General features: G+C 50.0%; 1 protein-coding gene across 1 annotated transcript in view; it reads left to right on the top strand.

Annotated features, from left to right (window-relative positions):
* Nucleotides 1-18,456, top strand: part of LOC134349967 (dynein heavy chain domain-containing protein 1) — a 221,153-nt gene extending 202,697 nt beyond the window's left edge. The window contains exons 35-41 of the mRNA XM_063054919.1: nt 947-1,121; nt 3,223-3,381; nt 5,269-5,473; nt 6,313-6,404; nt 8,834-8,980; nt 10,199-10,836; nt 17,969-18,456. Of these exons, the coding sequence (XP_062910989.1) occupies nt 947-1,121; nt 3,223-3,381; nt 5,269-5,473; nt 6,313-6,404; nt 8,834-8,980; nt 10,199-10,836; nt 17,969-18,316 (1,764 nt within the window). The 3' untranslated portion in view covers nt 18,317-18,456. The remainder of the gene's footprint in view (nt 1-946; nt 1,122-3,222; nt 3,382-5,268; nt 5,474-6,312; nt 6,405-8,833; nt 8,981-10,198; nt 10,837-17,968) is intronic.
* Nucleotides 18,457-20,527: the final 2,071 nt, after the last annotated feature.

Here is a 20,527-nt window from a genome sequence, read left to right as displayed (position 1 = left end):
TTGCAACCTTGATGTTCCTCGCGGTTAGCTTTTGGGCGAGCCCTTTGTAATGTCTTCTGAGGTCACCGACTGTGACCCCTCCGTTCTGGATACGATCGTTCTTCTGCGGTGAACCCGGCACCCAGGCAAGGGCGGACACACACACCAGGTTCCCGCTGATCGTACCTTTTCACCCTGTGCGTCTATGGTCGGTCCCACGATCAGACCTCCAAAACTTCCACCAACTTGTTGGGGCACACCGCTTCCAGGGTCTCGTTATCTCGTGGTGTCGTGGTGTGTAGCTTGCCTTAGCGAACCTGTTCCTTTTATCCCCCTGCTGGGGTATCGCCTGTCCATCAAACTTCAAACAGTTCAGGTTCAAAGCAACCGGTCTGACAATACTCGGAACTGTGTCTCTTTTCGTTAATCTCTCTCCTCTCTCTCTTATTAGCATTTTGAATGTTTCCCCATTGTCTCTCTCTTATCTCTCTTATCGGCATCAATCTTCTAATAACTTGGTCTTTTGTCACAAAGGCGATTGGAGAAAAGCACTGGCGGGGCGGGGGGGTATGTCAGAGTTATTTTTACACAGGGTGCATGGAACGCCCTGCCAGGGGTGGTGGTAGAGGCCGATACATTCGGGACATTTAAGGAACTCTTAGATAGGCACATCGATGATAGAAAAATGTAGGGTTGTGTGGGAGGGGAGGGAAGGGTTAGATTTATCTTGGAGTAGGTTAAAAGGTTGGCACAACATTTTGGGCCGAAGGACCTGTACTATGTTCAATGTAATCCCTTCCCCGGGTTTTATCATCCGCGTCTGTTCTGAATCCCAAGCGGCTCGCTTACCCCAACACTCGGTCCTCTGCTTGACGTGTGCCGGGGGAGGGTGGTGTAATTTTGATTTGCAGCTGAGCTCCTACAACACTGGAAAGTCACTGCGGGGGCTCGTCCGCCTGCGTTTCAGAACAAAGTGCGAATCATTTCTCTGGGATCGAACGATCAGACGGAAGAAATTCTCCGAGAGATGCGGGTGGCAATGAGCAAAGGCCACTGGCTGGTGTTGAACAACTGTCACCTCCTGCGGCACTGGGATCAGCGTCTCATCACCAACTTCACTCACATCGTCACCGCCTTTGAAGGTGAGTGTGTCTTGTAGACCGTTCCATCCAAGAGAGTACCCAATGCCCACTCCCGCCGGGCAGAACCCAGAACAGCCACTCCAAAACATTGAGGCTCCCTCTACACCGTCCCATCACACACTCCCGGGGTCAGTCACAGAGTGAAGCTCCCTCCACACTGTCCCATCACACACTCCCAGGGTCAATCACAGAGTGAAGCTCCCTCCACACTGTCCCATCACACACTCCCAGGGTCAATCACAGAGTGAAGCTTCCTCCACACTCCCAGGGTCAGACACAGAGTGAAGCTCCCTCCACACCGTCCCATCACACACTCCTAGGGGTCAGACACAGAGTGAAGCTCCCTCCACACTGTCCCGTCACACATCTCCGGGATCAGTCACAGAGTGAAGCTCCCACTACACTCCCCCATCACACATACCAGCGGTCAGGATCTTGGCGATTGTAGTGATGACTTACAGCGGACTGAAAAGCTTGAGCATGTAGATATTAAAGAAGAGGATGTGCTGGAGCTTTTGGAAAGCATCAAATTGGATAAGACACCGAGACCGGACGGGATGTACCCCAGGCTACTGTGGGAGGTGAGGGAGGAGATTGCTGAGCCTCTGGCGATGATCTTTGCATCATCAGTGAGGACGGGAGAGGTTCTGGAGAATTGGAGGGTTGCAGATGTTGTTCCCTTATTCAAGAGAGAGTAGAGATAGCCCTGGAAGTTATAGACCAGTGAGTCTTACTTCAGTAGCTGGTAAGTTGATGGAAAAGATCTTGAGAGGCAGGATTTATGAACATTTGGAGAGGCATAATATGATTAGGAACAGTCAGCATTGCTTTGTCAAAGGCAGGTCATGCCTTACGAGCCTGATTGAATTTTTCAGCATGTGACCAGTGGTGTGCCTCAGGGATCTGTTCTGGGACCCCTTCGCTGCGTGATTCTTATAAATGACCTGGATGAAGAAGTGGAGGGATGGGTTAGTAAGTTTGCTGATGACACAAAGGTGGGAGATGTTGTGGATAGTGTGAAGGGCTGTCAGAGTTTACAGCGGGACATTGATAGGATGCAAAACTGGGCTGAGAAGTGGCAGATGGAGTTCAACCTAGATAAGTGTGAAGTGGTTCATTTTGGTAGGTCAAATATTATGGCAGAATATAGCATTAATGGTAAGACCCTTGGCAGTGTGGAGGATCAGAGGGATCTTGGGGTCCGAGTCCATAGGACACTCAAAGCAGCTGCGCAGGTTGACTCTGTGGTTAAGAAGGCATACGGTGCATTGGCCTTCATCAATCGTCGGATTGAGTTCAAGAGCCAAGAGGTAATGTTACCGCTATACAGGACTCAGATCAGACCCCACTTGGAGTACTGTGCTCAGTTCTGTTCGCCTCACTACAGGAAGGATGTGGAAACTATAGAAAGGGTGCAGAGGAGATTTACAAGGATGTTGCCTGGATTGGGGAGCATGCCTTATGAGAATAGGTTGAGTGAACTCGGTCTTTTCTCCTTGGAGCGACGGAGGATGAGAGGTGCCCTGATAGAGGTGTATAAGATGATGAGAGGCATTTATCATGTGGATAGTCAGAGGCTTCTACCCAGGGCTGAAATGGCTAACACGAGAGGGCACAGTTTTAATGTGCTTGGAAGTAGGTACAGAGGAGATGTCAGGGGTAAGTGTTTTTTTATGCAGAGAGTGGTGAGTGCGTGGAATAGGCTGTTAGTGACAGTGGTGGAGGCGGATACGATAGGGTCTATTAAGAGACTCCTGGATAGGTACATGGAGCTTAGAAAAATAGAGGGCTATGGGTAACCCTAGGTAATTTCTAAAGTAAGTACATGTTCGGCACAGCTTTGTGGGCTGAGGGACCCGTATTATGCTGTAGGTCTATGTTTCTATACAGAATGAAGCTCCCACTACTCTGTCCCATCACACACTCCCGGGATCAGATACAGAGTGAAGCTCCCTCTACACAGTCCCAGCGTCAGATACGGGGTGAAGCTCCGTCCACATCATCCAGTCACACACTCCCGGGCCGGTAGCGCCTTAACTTACATACGGTAACTGGACGGACTTTGAAACATCAACGACTGATACATTTTTCTTCCTCCAAGTCATCAAAGTGGCTGGGCCCTCAGCTCCGAGGGGGGGAGATACCTGTGAGGAATCAGGAAAAGCTGTCCCAACGATGGTGACAGAATCGGGGGAGAGAATCCACTCAGATTTCCGTCTCTGGTTCACCTGCCGGAATGAAACGGATTGCTCTGTGCCCGGTGAGTGTGGGCAGGTGGGTGGGTGTGTGTGTGTGTGTGTGTGTGTGTGTGTGTGTGAGTGTGAGAGTGTGTGTGTGTGGGAGGGCTCTGTGTGTGTGTATGTTTGTGTGTGTGAGACTGTGTGAGTCATCGTCATACTTTATTGATCCCGGGGGAAATTGGTTTTCGTTACAGTTGCACCATCTCGGTGGAATGAGTCTCTGGCTGAATGTACTCCTGTGCCCACCCAGAACATTATGTAGTGGATGGGAGACATTGTCCAAGATGGCATGCAACTTGGACAGCATCCTCTTTTCAGACACCACCGTCAGAGAGTCCAGTTCCATCCCCACAACATCACTGGCCTTACGAATGAGTTTGCTGATTCTGTTGGTGTCTGCTACCCTCAGCCTGCTGCCCCAGCACGCAACAGCAAGCATGATAGCACTGGCCACCACAGACTCGTAGAACATCCTCAGCATCGTCCGGCAGATGTTAAAGGACCTCAGTCTCCTCAGGAAATAGAGACGTCTCTGATCCTTCTTGTAGACAGCCTCAGTGTTCTTTGACCACTCCAGTTTATTGTCAATTCGTATCCCCAGGTATTTGTAATCCTCCACCATGTCCACACTGACCCCCTGGATGGAAACAGAGGTCACCAGTACCTTAGCTCTCCTCAGGTCTACCACCAGCTCCTTAAGTCTTTTTCACATTAAGCTGCAGATAATTCTGCTCACACCATGTGACAAAGTTTCCTACCATAGCCCTTGCTGATGCATCCAACTATGGCAGAATCATCCGAAAACTTCTGAAGATGACAAGACTCTGTGCAGTAGTTGAAGTTCGAGGTGTAAATGGTGAAGAGAAAGGGAGACAAGACAGTCCCCTGTGGAGCCCCAGTGCTGCTGATCACTCTGTCGGACACACAGCGTTGCAAGCACACGTACTGTGGTCTGCCAGTCTGGTAATCAAGAATCGATGATACCAGGGAAGCATCCACCTGCATCGCTGTCAGCTTCTCCCCCAGCAGAGCAGGGCAGATGGTGTTGAACGCACTGGAGAAGTCAAAAAACATGACCCTCACAGTGCTCGCTGGCTTGTCCAGGTGGGCGTAGACACGGTTCAGCAGGTAGACGATGGCATCCTCAACTCCTAGTCGGGGCTGGTAGGCGAACTGGAGGGGATCTAAGTGTGGCCTGACCATAGGCCGGAGCAGCTCCAGAAAAAGTCTCTCCAGGGTCTTCATGATGTGGGAGGTCCATGCCACCGGTCTGTAGTCATTGAGGCCGCTGGGGCACGGCGTCTTCCACAGTACAGGAACCCTCCGGAGCCTCAGGCTCAGGTTGAATACATGGTGAAGTACTCCACATAGCTGAGGGGCACAGGCTTTGAGCACCCTTGTACTGACACCATCCGGTTCTGCAGCCTTGCTTGGGTTGAGATGTTTCAGCTGTCTTCTCACCTGTTCAGCCATGAAGCCCACTGTGGTGGTTTCGTGTGGGGAAGGGGTATAGTCATAAGAGCAGGATGGGGGACTGTGAGGGGGGGTAGGAGGAGAGAGTGGAATATGTGTTGGCTGGGGGCCAACAACAGACGACTCGTGTGTGGGATGGGCAGGGGCCACAATGTCAAATCTGTTAAAGAACAGGTTAAGTTCATTGGCCCTGTCCACACTGCCTTGTGTGGTGGTGCGGTGTTGTAGATCTTAGCAGGAAACCCAACAAAATACCAGCCAGACCCTGGGTCCCAGCACTGACCGTGTCCGTGACCGGTACTTGCGGTCGGTCACCGTGTGCCTCAGTGAGGTCAGTGTCGGGGCACCTATCTGTGGGGGTTACTTCTGATTTCAAACCCAGCTTGCCACCCCCATCGGAAGATTGAGCTTGGGACTGTGTGCTTGTGTTGCAGGAGTGATCCGCCGGTACACGGGGAAGCTGGTGATCGAGACTCCATCGACACTGCGGAGCACACTGATATGTGCCCATACCCAAGCGCAGAGTGAGCAGAGAGAGCGGAAACACTCCGAGGCCATGAGTCTCCTCGTCGTCCTGCACGCCGTCCTCCTCCATCGTCAGCACTACAGCCTCTGGACACAGGCTCGCTCCTACCGCTGGTGAGTGCCTCGCTTGCCTGGCACTGGGACGACATCAGGCCGTCTGACAGGGCGCAGGTTCAGGATGAAGGGTGAAAGGTGAAATATTTAAGGGGATAACAGCACTGAGAGGGTGGTGAGAGTGACGGACTTCTTCAACTGTTAAGAGAAGTTCAGATAGGTACATGGATGGGAGGAGGAAGGAGGGCTAAGATCCGTGTGCAGGTCAATAAATTCGGCATGGGTTGAAGGGCCTGGTTCTATGTTGTAGTGCTCTACGATTATTAAAAGTCCTTGACTGTCTGACGGCGGGATGGAAGGGTGGAACAGAGCTGGAATTCAGCCTCTGTAACATGAAGTCTGGTTCGTCAAACACCCCTGAAGGACCGTGACCCGTCTCAGTCACACAGTCCCACTGCACAGAAACAAGTCGTTCAGCTTTCCTTACGAATCCTACTTCCCGAATTTACCAGATTTCAGCACAAGTTGTCTGCATGTTACTCCGTGTCTGCCTCCACCCTCCTTGGTTTTACCTGCTCGACAACCGACACCACTCCCTCCCCCATTCAATCCACCGATCACCCACTGCACCCGTCTCCATGCACCTCCCCCCCGTCCCCACACACCCCTGTCCCCAGACCCCCCCACCGACACCACACACTACCCCTCGGCCCGTCAATCACCCCCTCCCGCCGCTCGGCCCACCATTCACCCACTGGCCCCATCTCAGGGTATGGAGGATATGGTGCCGGTGCAGGTTGATGCGAGTAGGCAGTCTAAATGGTTTTAGCATGGACTAGATGGGCCAAAGGATCTGTTTTGATGCTGTACTTCTCTATGACTCTCTGACTCCATGACAGGACACAGGCCGATCTCTTCGCTGCCCTTGATATTCAGCGGAAGTTGCAGGCGACCTGGGGTAATTCAGAGATCCTGCTCGAGCACCTTGTAGGTGAGAAAAAGACGGTTGTCCATTTCACCACCCCGAGTTCCCTGCTACACAAGGTGTGTCTGAGACATGAGATTCTGCAGATGCTGGAAATCCAGAGCAACACACAGAAAATGCTGGAGGAATTCAGCAGGTCAGGCAGTGTCCGTGGAAGGGAATAAACAGTCAACATTTCAGTACAAGACCCTTCTGTTCATTTGGATGCTGCCTGACCTGCTGTGTTAGAGCATTACAGCACAGTACAGCCTCTTCGGCCCACAAAGCCTTTTAAGCTTCTCTGAGATCAAGCCCTTACCTCCTATGTAGGCCTCCATTCTTTGAGGAGGTGACCAGGCATATAGATGAGGGTAGTGCAGTGGATGTGATCTATATGGATTTTAGTAAGGCATTTGACAAGGTTCCACGCGGTAGGCTTATTCAGAAAGTTAGAAGGTTTGGGATCCAGGGAAGTTTGGCCAGGTGGATTCAGAATTGGCTTGCCTGCAGAAGGCAGAGGGTGGTGGTGGAGAGAGTACATTCAGATTGGAGGATTATGACTAGTGGTGTCCCACAAGGATCTGTTCTGGGACCTCTACTTTTCGTGATTTTTATTAACGACCTGGATGTGGGGGTAGAAGGGTGGGTTGGCAAGTTTGCAGACAACACAAAGGTTGGTGGTGTTGTAGATAGTGTAGAGGATTGTCGAAGATTGCAGAGAGACATTGATAGGATGCAGAAGTGGGCTGAGAAGTGGCAGATGGAGTTCAACCCGGAGAAATGTGAGGTGGTACACTTTGGAAGGACAAACTCCAAGGCAGAGTACAAAGTAAATGGCAGGATACTTGGTAGTGTGGAGGAGCAGAGGGATCTCGGGGTAGATGTCCACAGATCCCTGAAATTGCCTCACAGGTGGGTAGGGTTGTTAAGAAAGCTTATGGGGTGTTAGCTTTCATAAGTCGAGGGATAGAGTTTAAGAGTCGCGATGTAATGATGCAGCTCTAAAAAACTCTGGTTAGGCCACACTTGGAGTACTATGTCCAGTTCTGGTCACCTCACTATAGGAAGGATGTGGAAGCGTTGGAAAGGGTACAGAGGAGATTTACCAGGGTGCTGCCTGGTTTAGAAAGTATGCATTATGATCAGAGGTTAAGGGAGCTAGGGCTTTACTCTCTGGAGAGAAGGAGAATGAGAGGAGACATGATAGAGGTGTACAAGATAATAAGAGGAATAGATAGAGTGGATAGCCAGCGCCTCTTCCCCAGGGCACCACTGCTCAATACAAGAGGACATGGCTTTAAGGTAAGGGATGGGAAGTTCAAGGGGGATATTAGAGGAAGGTTTTTTACTCAGAGAGTGGTTGGTGTGTGGAATGCACTGCCTGAGTCAGTGGTGGAGGCAGATACACTAGTGAAGTTTAAGAGACTACCAGACAGGTATATGGGAGGCAGGGTTTGAGGGTTGGCACAACATTGTGAGCCGAAGGGCCTGTACTGTGCTGTACTATTCTATGTTCTATGTTGATATTATCCATTTGCCAATCTAAGAGCATCTTAAATGTCCTAATGTGTCTGCCTCACCCCGGCAGGGTGTTCCACGCACCATGATTTTGTGTAAATGCCTACCTCTAACATCCCCCCCCCCTATACTTTCCTCCAATCACTTTTAAATTATGACTTCTCATATAAGCCATGTCCACCCCGGGAAAAAGTCCATAAGTCTGGCTGCCCAGTCTGCCCGTGCATCATATCATCTTGTGCGATTGTCTGTCTTATCCAACTAACATGGACACCTCTGTCAGGGACATTTTAAAGTGGAAAAGCTGTCACACTGGGACAGTTCCTCTCTCTTGACCTCAGAAGTCTGGCTCCAGCAGTAGATGACCATGTCCTTCGCTCCCCACAGTGCATTGCAGAATTGCCCTCCTGGCCATTGGATCCCACTGTAGATCTCATCCACTCAGTCTGCCAGAGGTGACTTTGCATGCTAGGACAGACATCTTGTACACCTCTCATCTTCTTTCACTCCAAAGAGAAAAGCCCGAGCTCGCTCAATCTCTCCTCACATGACATGCTCTCTAATCCAAGCAGCATCCTGGTAAATCTCCTCTGCACTCCCTCTAAAGCTCCCACATCCTTCCTATAATGAGGTGACCAGAACTGAACACAATATTCCAAGTGTGGTCTAACCAGAGTTTTATAGAGCTGTGACATTCCCTCACGGCTGTTGAACTCAATCTCCCAGCCGGTGAGTCCGCCAGCACTTTTTGCTCAGGAGGTAGGTCTGAACTACAATTACCAGTGTGGTGTGCACACAGCAAAATGAGAAGGTAATCATGTTGTTTGAGGGCCTGACATCATCCAGCGCTCTTAGGAGAATCTGGTTTCTCATTCTGGTTGGAGCAGTGTCTGGATGCGGTCTCATTGCTCCCTCACCTGAGGGCTTTCTCTCTGCAGAGCTGGCTGTATATTCGGGTCATCTGTTGGACACAGGGGATGAGGAAGCCTTGAGGAGCGTAATCAACCACTGTCTGAGAACCAGTGGCCAGACCGGCTCCAGCAAAGGGATCTGCAGCCTCATCAGCCATCTCGGCAGCTCCACAGGTATGGAGTCCCGGTCTCTCCTCACCCTCAACTTGCAGCAAACCCCATAACCCCACCTCCTCCTGCCCACTGACAGAGGGATTCACAGCCTCGTCAGCCTCTGCGGGGAGGGAGTCCCGGTCCCTCCTCACCCTCAACTTGCAGAAAACCCCTTATCCCCACCTCCTCCTGCCCACTGACAGAGGAATTCACTGCCTCATCAGCCTCCGCGGGGAGGGAGTTCTCCATCTTGCTCACTCCCACCTTCCCCCATCCAAAGAAATTCAAAATGGCAACTCCATCAACCACTGGCCAAGAACACTACATACAGGAGAGGAGGAGGGTGTAACGAGGGGGGACAGAGGGAGGGGGAGGACAGCAAAGTGGGATGGAGGGAGGGAGGAAAGGAGGGAGGGAGGGGAGGGGGATGGAGGGAGGGGAAGGGGACAAGGGGGGATGGGAAGGGGAGAGGGACAGAGGGGAGGGGTAGGGAGTGAGTGAGGGGAGGAGGGGAAGGGGGGAGGAGTGAATGAGGGGAGGGGGATGGAGTGAGTGAGAGGAGGAGGGGAAGGGGGAAGGAGTAAGTGAGGGGAGGAGGGGAAGGGGGAAGGAGTGAGTGAGGGGAGGAGGGGAAGGGGAAGGAGTGAGTGAGGAGGGGAGGGGGATTGAGTGAGTGAGGGGAGGAGGGACAGGGGGAATGAGGGACGGGGTCAGCTGCTCTCTGCATCGCAACCTGGCTCCCAGAAACTGCAGTTTATGCAGTTCATCACGTTCAGAGCACCTTCAGCCCATCTCCCCACACCCACCTCCCCCCACCCAGCACCCTCCCCACACCTCACCCCCCCAACACCCTCCCCACACCCATCTCACTTCCCTTCACCAATCCCAGCTAGTACAATAACCCAACTCATCACCCTCCACTCTCACTATCCTAGAAACCCCCCCCCCCACCCTCGGTGAACAGAGCAGAGAGCCCCCAGAGTGGGCATTGCCCTCAGAGCGGGTATTGCCCTCAGGGTGGGTATTCCCTCAGAGTGGGCATTCCCTCAGAGCGGGTATTGCCCTCAGGGTGGGTATTCCCTCAGAGCGGGTATTGCCCTCAGGGTGGGTATTCCCTCAGAGTGGGCATTGCCTCACGGCCTGGGGGCAGAGAACCCCATGGGTGACTGGCGGGATGGAGTGATCCTGGGGACGCACAGCTCGGACCAAGCTCTCTCTCTGCTCTCCCTCCACCCACAGGCGAGCTGACTCGAGCGGACATCGAGCAGATGCCGAACCGCCTGGAGACGGCGGCGGTCGGGATAGGCGACGGCTTCAAACGGCGGCTGCTGGAGGAGCGCGCCGCCGACATCAGCCGCATCATCGACCAATCGCAGGCGCCGGTGGCGAGCGGAGGCGTGGGCACGGGCACAAGCAGGATCGGCGCGTGCCTGTCTAGGCTCCTGAGACTCTGCGTCCCGGCGGGGGCGACACGGGAGACGGGGAATACGGAACCGCTCCGGCGCTTTCTGCTGCGGGAATGGCGCTGCCTCCAGATGCGAATTTGTCGCAGCGTGTGCGCGCTGTGTTGCGCCCTGGAAGAGCTGGAGGGAGCGCGCGTCTGCAGCGCGGGCACGCAGCAGCTGTATGAGGCGCTGGAGGAGGGCTGCGTTCCCCGCAGCTGGTGGCCGGGAGCGCGCACTCGCGCCCCGCTCCCGCTTTGGCTGCGGTCCGTGGAGTCCGCGGTCCGCTTGCTCCACGAGTACCTGTACGGCCCCGTGCCCGCCGCCTACAACCTGTCTGCCTTCTGCCGGCCGCGCGCCTTCCTCTTCTCCATCCTGCAGCGGCGTGCCCGCGAGGAGCAGCGCGCCCTCGACGCTTACCGTGTCCGCGCACAGGTGGGTACCTGCGGGGCCGCTGGACCGCGATCCGACCCCAGCACCGTCCCGGCGAGCCAGTAGACCCTCCCTCCCGAGCTAACTCGCTCCAACCATTTATATTTAAGACCATCAGTCAAAGGAGCTGAATTAAATGATTCAGACATCGAGTCTGTTCCGCTCTTCCATCCTGGCCGATTCATTAATTCTCTCAACCTTGTAACCTTGATTGGTTATTCAAGAACCCATCAATCTTCGCTTTAAATATACCCAAAGGTGGAATGGCGGAGAAGACGCGATCATCCAAATAGCCCTAATTCTGTTGCTATGCAGAAGAATTCCGTGCGGAATGGCCTCGCAGCTGACAGCTCTGTGCACAGCAGGGAAAGATAGGGTAGAGAGGAGACGCAACGCACAGATAGAAAATGCAATATAAAACAGCACACTGCATGAACAGGTCATTCGGCCCATCATGTGCCGATCTAAATACATAAGTAATCAGATGGCCAACTAAATTAATCCCTTCTTCCTATACAAAGTCTGTATCCTGAAATTTGCATTCATGTAATCATCTGTTAAATTGGCAGTGTTCCTGGCTGGGTACATTTTCAATTCCTGTGGTCAGTGAGAGTTGCCCAGAGACGTGAGCAGTTTCCCTGGTCTCCCACATCCTCCAGCAGCACCAGATAACTGTCTTGACTGCCACCACCCTCCAGTGAAAAGTAACAGATCTTGTTTTATCTGAGCAAACAACAGGAATTCTGCAGCTGCTGGAAATTCAAGCAACACACATAAAAGTTGCTGGTGAACGCAGCAGGCCAGGCAGCATCTCTAGGAAGAGGTGCAGTCGACGTTTCAGGCCGAGACCCTTCGTCAGGACTAACTGAAGGAAGAGTGAGTAAGGGATCTGAAAGTTGGAGGGGGAGGGGGAGATCCAAAATGATAGGAGAAGACAGGAGGGGGAGGGATGGAGCCAAGAGCTGGACAGGTGATAGGCAAAAGGGGATATGAGAGGATCATAGGACAGGAGGTCCGGGAAGAAAGACAAGGTGGGGGGGGGACCCAGAGGATGGGCAAGGGGTATATTCAGAGGGACAGAGGGAGAAAAAGGAGAGTGAGAGAAAGAATGTGTGTATAAAAATAAGTAACAAATGGGGTACGAGGGGGAGGTGGGGCATTAGCGGAAGTTAGAGAAGTCGATGTTCATGCCATCAGGTTGGAGGCTACCCAGACGGAATATAAGGTGTTGTTCCTCCAACCTGAGTGTGGCTTCATCTTTACAGTAGAGGAGGCCGTGGATAGACCTGTCAGAATGGGAATGGGATGTGGAATTAAAATGTGTGGCCACTGGGTGATCCTGCTTTCTCTGGCGGACAGAGCATAGGTGTTCAGCAAAGCAGTCTTCCAGTCTACTCTAAAGATGAAGCCACATTCAGGTTGGAGGAACAACACCTTATATTCCGTCTGGGTAGCCTCCAACCTGATGGCATGAACATCGACTTCTCTAACTTCCGCTAATGCCCCACCTTCCCCTCGTACCCCATCTGTTACTTATTTTTATACACACATTCTTTCTCTCACTCTCCTTTTTCTCCCTCTGTCCCTCTGAATATACCCCTTGCCCATCCTCTGGGTCTCTCCCCCAACCCCGCCTTGTCTTTCTTCCCAGACCTCCTGTCCCATGATCCTCTCGTATCCCTTTTGCCTATCACCTGTCCAGCTCTTGGCTCCATCCCTCCCCCTCCTGTCTTCTCCTATCATTTTGGATCTCCCCCTCCAACTTTCAAATCCCTTACTCACTCTTCCTTCAGTTAGTCCTGACGAAGGGTCTCGGCCTGAAACGTCGACTGCACCTCTTCCTAGAGATGCTGCCTGGCCTGCTGCGTTCACCAGCAACTTTGATGTGTGTTGCTTGTTTTATCTGAGCTTTGCTCAGCCTTGGAACAGAAATGAGGAATTTCTTTTAGCCAAAGAGAGGTGAATCTGAGGAATTCATTGCCACAGACAGCTGTGAAGGTCAAATCTTTGGGCATATTTAAAGCAGAGCTTGATTTGTCAGGACGTCAACGGTTATGGTGGGAAAGCAGATTGGGCTTGAAGGGGATAATAAATCAGCCATGATGGAATGGTGGCATAGACTCAATGGGCCAAATGGCCTAATTCTGGCCTTTTTATGTTTTATGGTTTCCCTTGTCACTATAGCCTCTGCAGACAGATCCTTAGCATTCACACCTCAAACACAGTAGCCCAACCTCACCTCATCCACTCTGATAGAACCTTTCTCCCTTTTACATGCTGCTGTGGTTCTGGGCAGGAAAGACAGCTCCATTGAAACTTGCACCTATCTAAACTCCTGTCTGCCCCTTTCAGTCATCATGTGGGGTTGTATTATAGACCACCCAGTAGTCAGCGAGAATTGGAGGAGCAAATCTGCAGAGAGATAGCAGGCAACTGCAGGAAACATAAAGTTGTGGTGGTAGGGGATTTTAATTTTCCATATATTGATTGGGACTCCCATACTGTTAGGGGTCTAGATGGTTTAGAGTTTGTAAAATGTGTTCAGGAAAGTTTTCTAAATCAATATTTAGAGGGACCAACAAGAGGGGATGCAATATTGGATCTCCTATTAGGAAACGAGTTAGGACAAGTGACAGAAGTCTGTGTAGGAGAGCACTTTGGTTCCAGTGATCATAACACCATTAGTTTCAATTTGATCATGGACAAGGATAGATCTGGTCCTAGGGTTGAGGTTCTGAACTGGAAGAAGGCCAAATTTGAAGAAATGAGAAAGGATCTAAAAAGCGTGGATTGGGACAGGTTGTTCTCTGGCAAAGATGTGATCGGTAAGTGAGAAGCCTTCAAAGGAGAAATTTTGAGAGTGCAGAGTTTGTATGTTCCTGTCAGGATTAAAGGCAAAAGAATAGGAATAAGGAACCTTGGTTTTCAAGGGATATTGAAACTCTGATAAAAAAGAAGAGACAGTTGTATGACATGTATAGGAAACGGAGTAAATAAGGTGCTTGAGGAGTATAAAAAGTGAAAGAAAATACTTAAGGAAATCAGGAGGGCTAAAAAGACTTGGCAGTCAAAGTGAAGGATAATCCAAAGAGTTTTTACAGGTATATTAAGAGTAAAAGGATTGTAAGGGATAAAATTGGTCCTCTTGAAGATCAGAGTGGTCGGCTATGTGCGGAACCAAAAGAAATGGGGGAGATCTTAAATGGGTTTTTTTGCATCTGTATTTACTAAGGAAACTGGCATGGAGTCAATGGAAATAAGGCAAACAAGTAGTGAGGTCATGGAACCTATACAGATTGAGGAGGAGGAGGTGCTTGCTATCTTGAGGCAAATCAGAGTAGATAAATCCCCAGGACCTGACAGGGTATTCCCTCGGACCTTGAAGGAGACTAGTGTTGAAATTGCAGGGGCCCTGGCAGATATATTTAAAATGTTGGTATCTATGGGTGAGGTGCCGGAGGATTGGAGAGTGGCTCATGTTGTTCTGTTATTTAAAAAAGGATTGAAAAGTAATCTGGGAAATTATAGCCCGGTAAGTTTGACGGCGGTAGTAGGTAAATTATTGGAAGGAGTACCAAGAGATAGGATCTACAAGTATTTGGATAGACAGGGACTTATTAGGGAGAGTCAACATGGCTTTGTGCGTAGTAAGTCATGTTAACCAATCTGTTAAGAGTTTTTCGAGGAGGTTACCAGGAAAATGGATGAAGGGAAGGTGGTGGATGTTGTCTACATGGACTTCAGTAAGGCCTTTAACAAGGTCCCGCATGGGAGGTTAGTTAGGAAAATTCAGTCGCTAGGTATACATGGAGAGGTGGTAAATTGGATTAGACATTGGCTCAATGGAAGAAGCCAAAGAGTGGTAGTAGAGGATTGCTTTTCAGAGTGGAGGCCTGTGACTAGTGGTGTGCCACAGGGATCAGTGCTGGGTCCATTGTTATTTGTCATCTATATCAATGATCTGGATGATAATGTGGTAAATTGGACCAGCAAATTTGCTGACCATACAAAGATTGGAAGTGTAGCGGACAGTGAGGAAGGTTTTCAAAGCTTGCAGGGGACTTGGACCAGCTGGAAAAATGGGCTGAAAAATGGCAGATGGAGTTTAATACAGACAAGTGTGAGGTATTGCACGTTGGAAGGACAAACCAAGGTAGAACATACAGGGTTAATGGTAAGGCACTGAGGAGTGCAGTGGAACAGAGGGATCTGGGAATACAGATACAAAATTCCCTAAAAGTGGCGTCACAGGTAGATAGGGTCATAAAGAGAGCTTTTGGTACATTGGCCTTTATTAATCAAAGTATTGAGTATCAGAGCTGGAATGTTATGGTGAGGTTGTATAAGGCATTGGTGAGGCCAAATCTGGAGTATTGTGTTCAGTTTTGGTCACCAAATTACAGGAAGGATATAAATAAGGTTGAAAGAGTGCAGAGAAGGTTCACAAGGATGTTGCCGGGACTTGAGAAACTCAGTTACAGAGAAAGGTTGAATAGGTTAGGACTTTATTCCCTGGAGCGTAGAAGAATGAGGGGAGATTTGATAGAGGTATATAAAATTATGATGGGTATAGATAGAGTGGATGCAAGCAGGCTTTTTCCACTGAGGCAAGGGGAGAAAAAAACCAGAGGATATGGGTTACGGGTGAGGGGAGAAAAGTTTAAAGGGAACATTAAGGGGGCTTCTTCACACAGAGAGTGGTGGGAGTATGGAATGAGCTGCCAGACGAGGTGGTAAATGTGGGTTCTTTTTTTAACATTTAAGAATAAATTGGATAGATACATGGATGGGAGGTGTATGGAGGGATATGGTCCATGTGCAGGTCAGTGGGACTAGGCAGAAAATGGCTCGGCACAGCCAAGAAGGGCCAAAGGGCCTGTTTCTGTGCTGTAGTTTCTATGGTTTCTATGTAGTGTCCATGCAGAGACACCATTCCCTCTGGCCTGATGCCACTTCCTTCTTCATTCTGCAGTGAGATCAGGAAGATCGAATGGTACAGCACGGGGACAGGCCATTCGGACCACAGTGTTGTGCTGACCCGACTAAAAACCAAATCAAAAACACCCAGACACTAATCCCTCCTACCTACACCGTGTCCGCGTCCCTCCCGCCCGCACCGTGTCCGCGTCCCCCCGCCCGCACCGTCCCCGCGTCCCCCCCCGCCCGCACCGTGTCCGTATCCCTCCATCTTCCTTACGTCCATGGGCCTATCCAAACGTCAATTAAAAGTCCCCAATGTTTTTGCCTCTACCACCACCCCAGGCAGTACATTCCAGGCATCCATAACTCTCTGAGTAAAAACTTACCCCTCACATGTCCTTTGAACCAACCCCCTGTCACCTTCAAAGCATGCCCTCTGGTGTTAGACATTTCTACCCTGGGAAACAGAGACCCTCAGTCCACTCTATCTATAATTTTGTAAACCTCCATCAGATCTCCCCTCAGCTGGAGAAAACAACCCAAATTTACCCAGCCTCTCATTATAGTACATGCCCTGAAAGGCCAGTCTCCTGGCCAGGCTCATTACTCAACACCAGGTCCAGTACAGCAGTACAGCCCCTCCTCTCGTTGGACCACGTAGTGATTTAAGTGGCAAGAGAGGGTACCAGATGTGGAGGTGCTCAAACGTGCTGGGACAGTCAGCGCAGAATTGCTCATTACAGCTTCGCAGCTGCGTTGGATTGGTCATGTCATAAGAATGAGCGATGATTGTTTACCCAGAGCTGTTTTCTGTGGCGAGCTACGTGAAGGAAAGGGGAAGCATGGTGGTCAGAAGCTGCCCTACAAAGATGTGCTCAAGCGCCATATGAAGAACACTGACATGAATGTCAACACCTGGGAAAAAATGCTTTGGACAGAAGAAGTTGGCACTGTATTGTCAAGAAGTCGATCCCAGCTATTGAGGAGAAAAGGCAGAAGAAATATGAAGCAGGTCATGAATGCAGACCTGTCAAATCACAAATGCAACCAATATGGGAGACAGTGCTGATCCAACACTGGTCTTGTGGCCCATAAACGTGCCTGTAGAGACTAAACTCTCACATCGAAATCGATGGACAGCCGAAAAAGAAGATTGATTTAGGAAACCTTCCTGGATACACTTTAACAAACTCAGCCCCATCTAATCCCCTGACACTAAGAAGGTCTTAGTTTATATTATCGAAGTTGAAATCCCCCATGACAACAACCCTATTGTTTTCACACACTTCCTTAATCTGATTACATATTTGTTCCTCAATGTCCCAGTGGCGACTCGGGGGTCTGTAGTACAACCTCATCAGTGTGATTGCATCCTTTCCATTCCTGAGTTCCACCCGAATGGACTCAGAGTCTGACCCCTCCAATATGTCTCCCCCCAGTGCAGCTGTGATGTTGTCCCTGATTAGCAGTGCAACTCCCCACCCACCCCCACCACCTCTTTTACCTCCTCCTCTATCTTTGTCTAGAACTTCAAAAACATGGTACATTAATCACCCATTCATGCCCTGCTCTCAGCTGAGTACTGTATCAGTAATGGCTACATCACAGTTCCATGTACTGATCCATGCTCTTCAGTTCATCACCCTCACCCAGAATACTATCATTAAAATATACACACTTCAAACCATCCGACCCATCGTATCCGTTACTTCAATTTTGCCTTCCAGTACTTTTCCTGACATCTGCCTCTTGTTCAACCTTTCCCTGACTGTCCTGGGGCTCTGGTTTCCAGCTCCCTAGTTTAAACTCTCCCTGAATGAAAGGGCAACGAGGGCAGATTCAGCACGGGAATGGGTGAGGGATGGATGGCAGGTCCTCACCGAGTGTGGGGAAGGGCGAGGCCTGGCTGCCATGGTATGACTGGGCCCAGTGGCCTGCTGACCACTGTTGATCTGGTCAAACATGCACTGTCGATCGGGAGGGGCAGGGACTAGATTAGATTAGGTTTGCCACATGTACATAGATAGTGAAATATGTCTTCAATGACCAACAGTCTAAATATGGCTGGAGGTAGTGCAGAAGTGTTGCCGGCCCAGGCTGTAATAACATTATGTTAACTGCCATATTACTGTGCAGATAGGGTTCCTTCCAATTCCTCCACATAGCTCCTAAGCCAGGAACTGAACATTTAAACCAGTTTTTTTCTATCTTCCAGGTGCTGAGCATCTTCCTCCCTCCCACCAGTCCTCCAGGGAATGGCGTCTACATAACTGGGCTCCAGTTACACGGAGCCCTGTGGGATAACAGGTTGGGTCTACTGCAAGACACGCTCTCTGACAAACCGTGCAACATGCCAGTAGTGTTGTTCACAGCCGAAATAGCAACAGGGACATCAGGCAGCCCTTCGCCTCACCCACAGTATGAGTGCCCTGTTTACCTGGGAGTGGAAAGCGAGGCCGTGGACCTGACGGACAACAACCTCATCACTTACCTCTCCCTTGGGTCGAAGATGGACGTCCTGGTGTGTGCCCAGAGGCGGGTTCACATTGTCAGCATTCTCTGAAGACCAGTTGCTCAGTGCCAACAGCTTGTCAAAAATAAACTTTGAAGAAGTAATAAAAATATATTTATACAAAAGTTAATCGGACTGGTGTGGACGTGTTAGGTAATGTGGGAATTAAAGAATGGTGTCACCCACCCCGAATCATCAGTTCACTGCTTACGTCATAAAGATTCAACACATCCAGAGAGCCCACTTCTCCCCGCATAAAAAGAGTCCACGCTGTCAACATGAATGCCATTCTCCTGCATTAGCGATGGGCTTTGGCTAGGAAGAGGCGTCAGCTCTGTGTAAAGCGTTTTTTAAGGTTACCTTTTTGTTTTTTTTTCTCTCTTACTGTAGCATTTAAATAGCCGTAGTGTGTTCTTTGTGCCGGATGTTGGAGAACTGGGAGACTCAGAGTCTCCTGGGGAACTACATCTGTGTGAAGTACATCTAGCTGCAGCTCCTTGAAGACCGTGTTAGGGATCTGGAGCAGCAGCTGGATGACCTTCGGCTTGTACAGGAGAGTGAGGAGATAATTGATCAGAGTTACAGGGAAGTAGTCACCCGGAAGTTGCAGGAGACGAGTAGCTGGGTGACAGTCAGGAGAAATGGAAATGGCCAGTTACAGCAGAGCATCCCTGTGGCCATTTCCTTCAAAAACAAGTATACCGCTTTGGATACTTTTCTGGGGGATTTGACCTCCCGGGACAACGCCACGGCAAACAGGTTACAGGCACTGACCATGGGTCCGTGGTGCAGAAGGGAAAGAGAGAGAAGAAGGGAACGGTAGTGATAGGGGACTCAGTAGTCAGGGGAACAGACAGGAGGTTCTGTGGACGTGAATGGGACACTCGGATGGCATGTTGCCACCCAGGTACCAGGGTCAGGGATGACTCAGATCGCATCCACATTTTCGAGAGGGAGGGAGAGCAGACAGATGTCTTGGTACATATTGGTACTAATGACATAGGAAGGAAAAGCAACGAGGTCCTGAAAAGAGAATTGAGAGATCTAGGTAGAAAGATGAGAAACAGGATCTCCAGGGTAGTAATTTCTGGATTACTGCCTGTGCCATGCACCAGTGAGAGTAGAAACAGGATGATTTGGCAGATAAATGTGTGGCTGAGAAGCTGGTGCAGGGGGCAGGGCTTCAGGTTCTTGGATCATTGGGATCTCTTCTGGGGGAGGTATGACCTGTAAAAAAATTGATGGGTTGCACCTGAACCTGGTGGGGACCAATATTCTCACAGGCAGCTTTGTTAGAGCTGTTGGGAAGGGTTTAAACTAACTTGGCAGGGGGGTGGGAACCAGAGTGAAGGGACTCAGGAAAGAATGGATGGTAAAAAAGTGAAGATAGCGTGCAGTCAGATTGTCAGGAAAGGCAGGTAGGTGATGGGACTTAGTTGCAGCCAACAGGCTGAATATCAAATCATTAGGGATGAAGAATCAGAAAGGATAGCAAATACGGTACTCAAGGTGTTGTATCGAAATATGCGTAGTATAAGAAATAAGGTGGATAATCTTGTTGCAATATTACAGATTGCCAGGTGTGATGTTGTGGCCATCACTGAATCGTGGCTGAAGGATGGTTGTATTTGGGAGCTGAATGTCCAACGTTATACATTATATTGGAAGGATAAGGTGGTAGGCAGTGGGAGTGGTGTGGAAAGGTATGACATAGGATTGGAAGATGTTGAATCCTTGTGGGTTGAGTTAAGAAACTGCAAGGGTGAAAGGACATTGATGGCAGTTATATACAGGCCTCCCAACAGTGGCTGGGAAGTGGACCACAGGTTACAACAGGAAATAGAAAAGGTGAGTCAAAAGGGCAATGTTATGGTAGTCATGGGAGATTTTAACATGCTGGTCGATTGGGAAAATCAGGTTGGTAACAGATCTCAGAGTGAGTTTGTTGAATGCTTAAGAGATGGCTTTTGAGAACAGTTGGTCGTGGAGCCTACTAGGGAATCAGCTATACTAGATTGGGTGTTATGTAATGAACTGGAGGCGATTAAGGATCTTAAGACAAAAGAACACTTCAGAACCAGTGATCACAATATGATTGAGTTTAACTTGAAATTTCATAGGGAGGAAGTAAAGTCTGATGTACAGTACTGTATTTCAGTGGAGTAAAGGAAATTACAGTGGTTTGAGAGAGGAGTTGGCCACAGTAAATTGGAAGGAGCTGCTGGTAGGGATGTCAGCAGAACAGCAATGGTGTGTGTTTCT

This window comes from Mobula hypostoma, chromosome 7 (genome assembly GCF_963921235.1).
Source record: "Mobula hypostoma chromosome 7, sMobHyp1.1, whole genome shotgun sequence".
Lineage (NCBI taxonomy): Eukaryota > Metazoa > Chordata > Chondrichthyes > Myliobatiformes > Myliobatidae > Mobula > Mobula hypostoma.
Note: the sequence above shows the minus strand (reverse complement) of the source record. Positions and strands in the feature narration are given on the sequence as shown.